At 30.0% G+C, this 1,002-nt stretch overlaps 1 protein-coding gene across 1 annotated transcript in view; it reads left to right on the top strand.

Moving 5' to 3' along the window:
• LOTGIDRAFT_239553 (hypothetical protein) overlaps positions 1–1,002 on the top strand; it is a gene marked incomplete at its 5' end in the record, with an annotated part of 38,911 nt that overhangs the window by 35,498 nt on the left and 2,411 nt on the right. The window contains 2 exons of the mRNA XM_009057644.1: positions 233–263; positions 736–764. Coding sequence (XP_009055892.1) covers positions 233–263; positions 736–763 — 59 coding nt within the window. The 3' untranslated portion in view covers position 764. The remainder of the gene's footprint in view (positions 1–232; positions 264–735; positions 765–1,002) is intronic.

Genomic DNA, 1,002 nt, shown 5'->3' with positions numbered 1-1,002 from the left:
CCTAACCCGTTTTGCGTTGATGTTTTGCCATGTGGACATCATGGTGATGTATACAATAAACTAACCTTAACGATTGTGGTTTTAAATCACTGGTTGCATGTAGTCTGTATTGGTCGTTGTGACAACCTTAGCTGGGCGATATGACTTGAAGACAAAATGTACCATTTTGTTGTAATAATTTATGTTTTCGGTTTTTATAAATGTTGATCATGGATTATCTTTTTTTTTTCAGGCTGTTATATTTGTTTTTGCAGATTGATTTTGTAAGTCAGATTTATAGTAAAATTACGTGTTATGTCCTGGTTTCATTATAAGTACCGGTATTTATGGATGCATTGGTGATCAACAACAGATAATGAAATAAAGTGAAATTTAATGCTCCTATTGTACATTTGTAAATATTTGAACAGGTATTCAGTGCATCTGTCATTTGAATGGAGAGACTGGATGGTCTGGTCTAGATGTTTTAAAGTCTCAGTATTATCCCTATTGTTTTTTTTTGTCCAATTGAATGAAATTTAATAATGTGTTGCAAAAGTACTGAGCTAAATTGTTACTTTTCATTTTGTTACACATGGGTGTATTGAAATACGAATTGTGCTGTAGTTATATGTTGTTGAATCTTTGCTGATGCAGCAAGGTTGATCAGACTACATTAGGGGGTATTAAGGTAAATGTACGTTTTCTATTTATAGATTTGTAAAATTGGTTATGGATTATTTTATGTTATTTCAGGTTTGATCAGTTATTACAGTTAGATTAAGTAAGTGTGATCTATTCCAAATTAGGTTTGATTTCTAAGGCAACAATATATTTTTAGCGATTAGATGTACAATTATGCATTTATTTAAGAATATCATATAGCACTATTGCTTCTTTGTTCAAGTTCAGTGTGAGATAAAAAAGTCATTTGTTCTGGTTTGCAAAAAAAACAAAAATGAAAATAGAATGGTTTAGATTTTGAATTAGCTTGTGAATTTTAATTTATAAAAGAGTGAAAAA

The sequence above is a fragment of the Lottia gigantea genome (assembly GCF_000327385.1).
Source record: "Lottia gigantea unplaced genomic scaffold LOTGIsca_309, whole genome shotgun sequence".
Lineage (NCBI taxonomy): Eukaryota > Metazoa > Mollusca > Gastropoda > Lottiidae > Lottia > Lottia gigantea.
The sequence above is the reverse complement of the archived record's forward strand: the minus strand, read 5'-3'. Positions and strand labels throughout refer to the sequence as shown.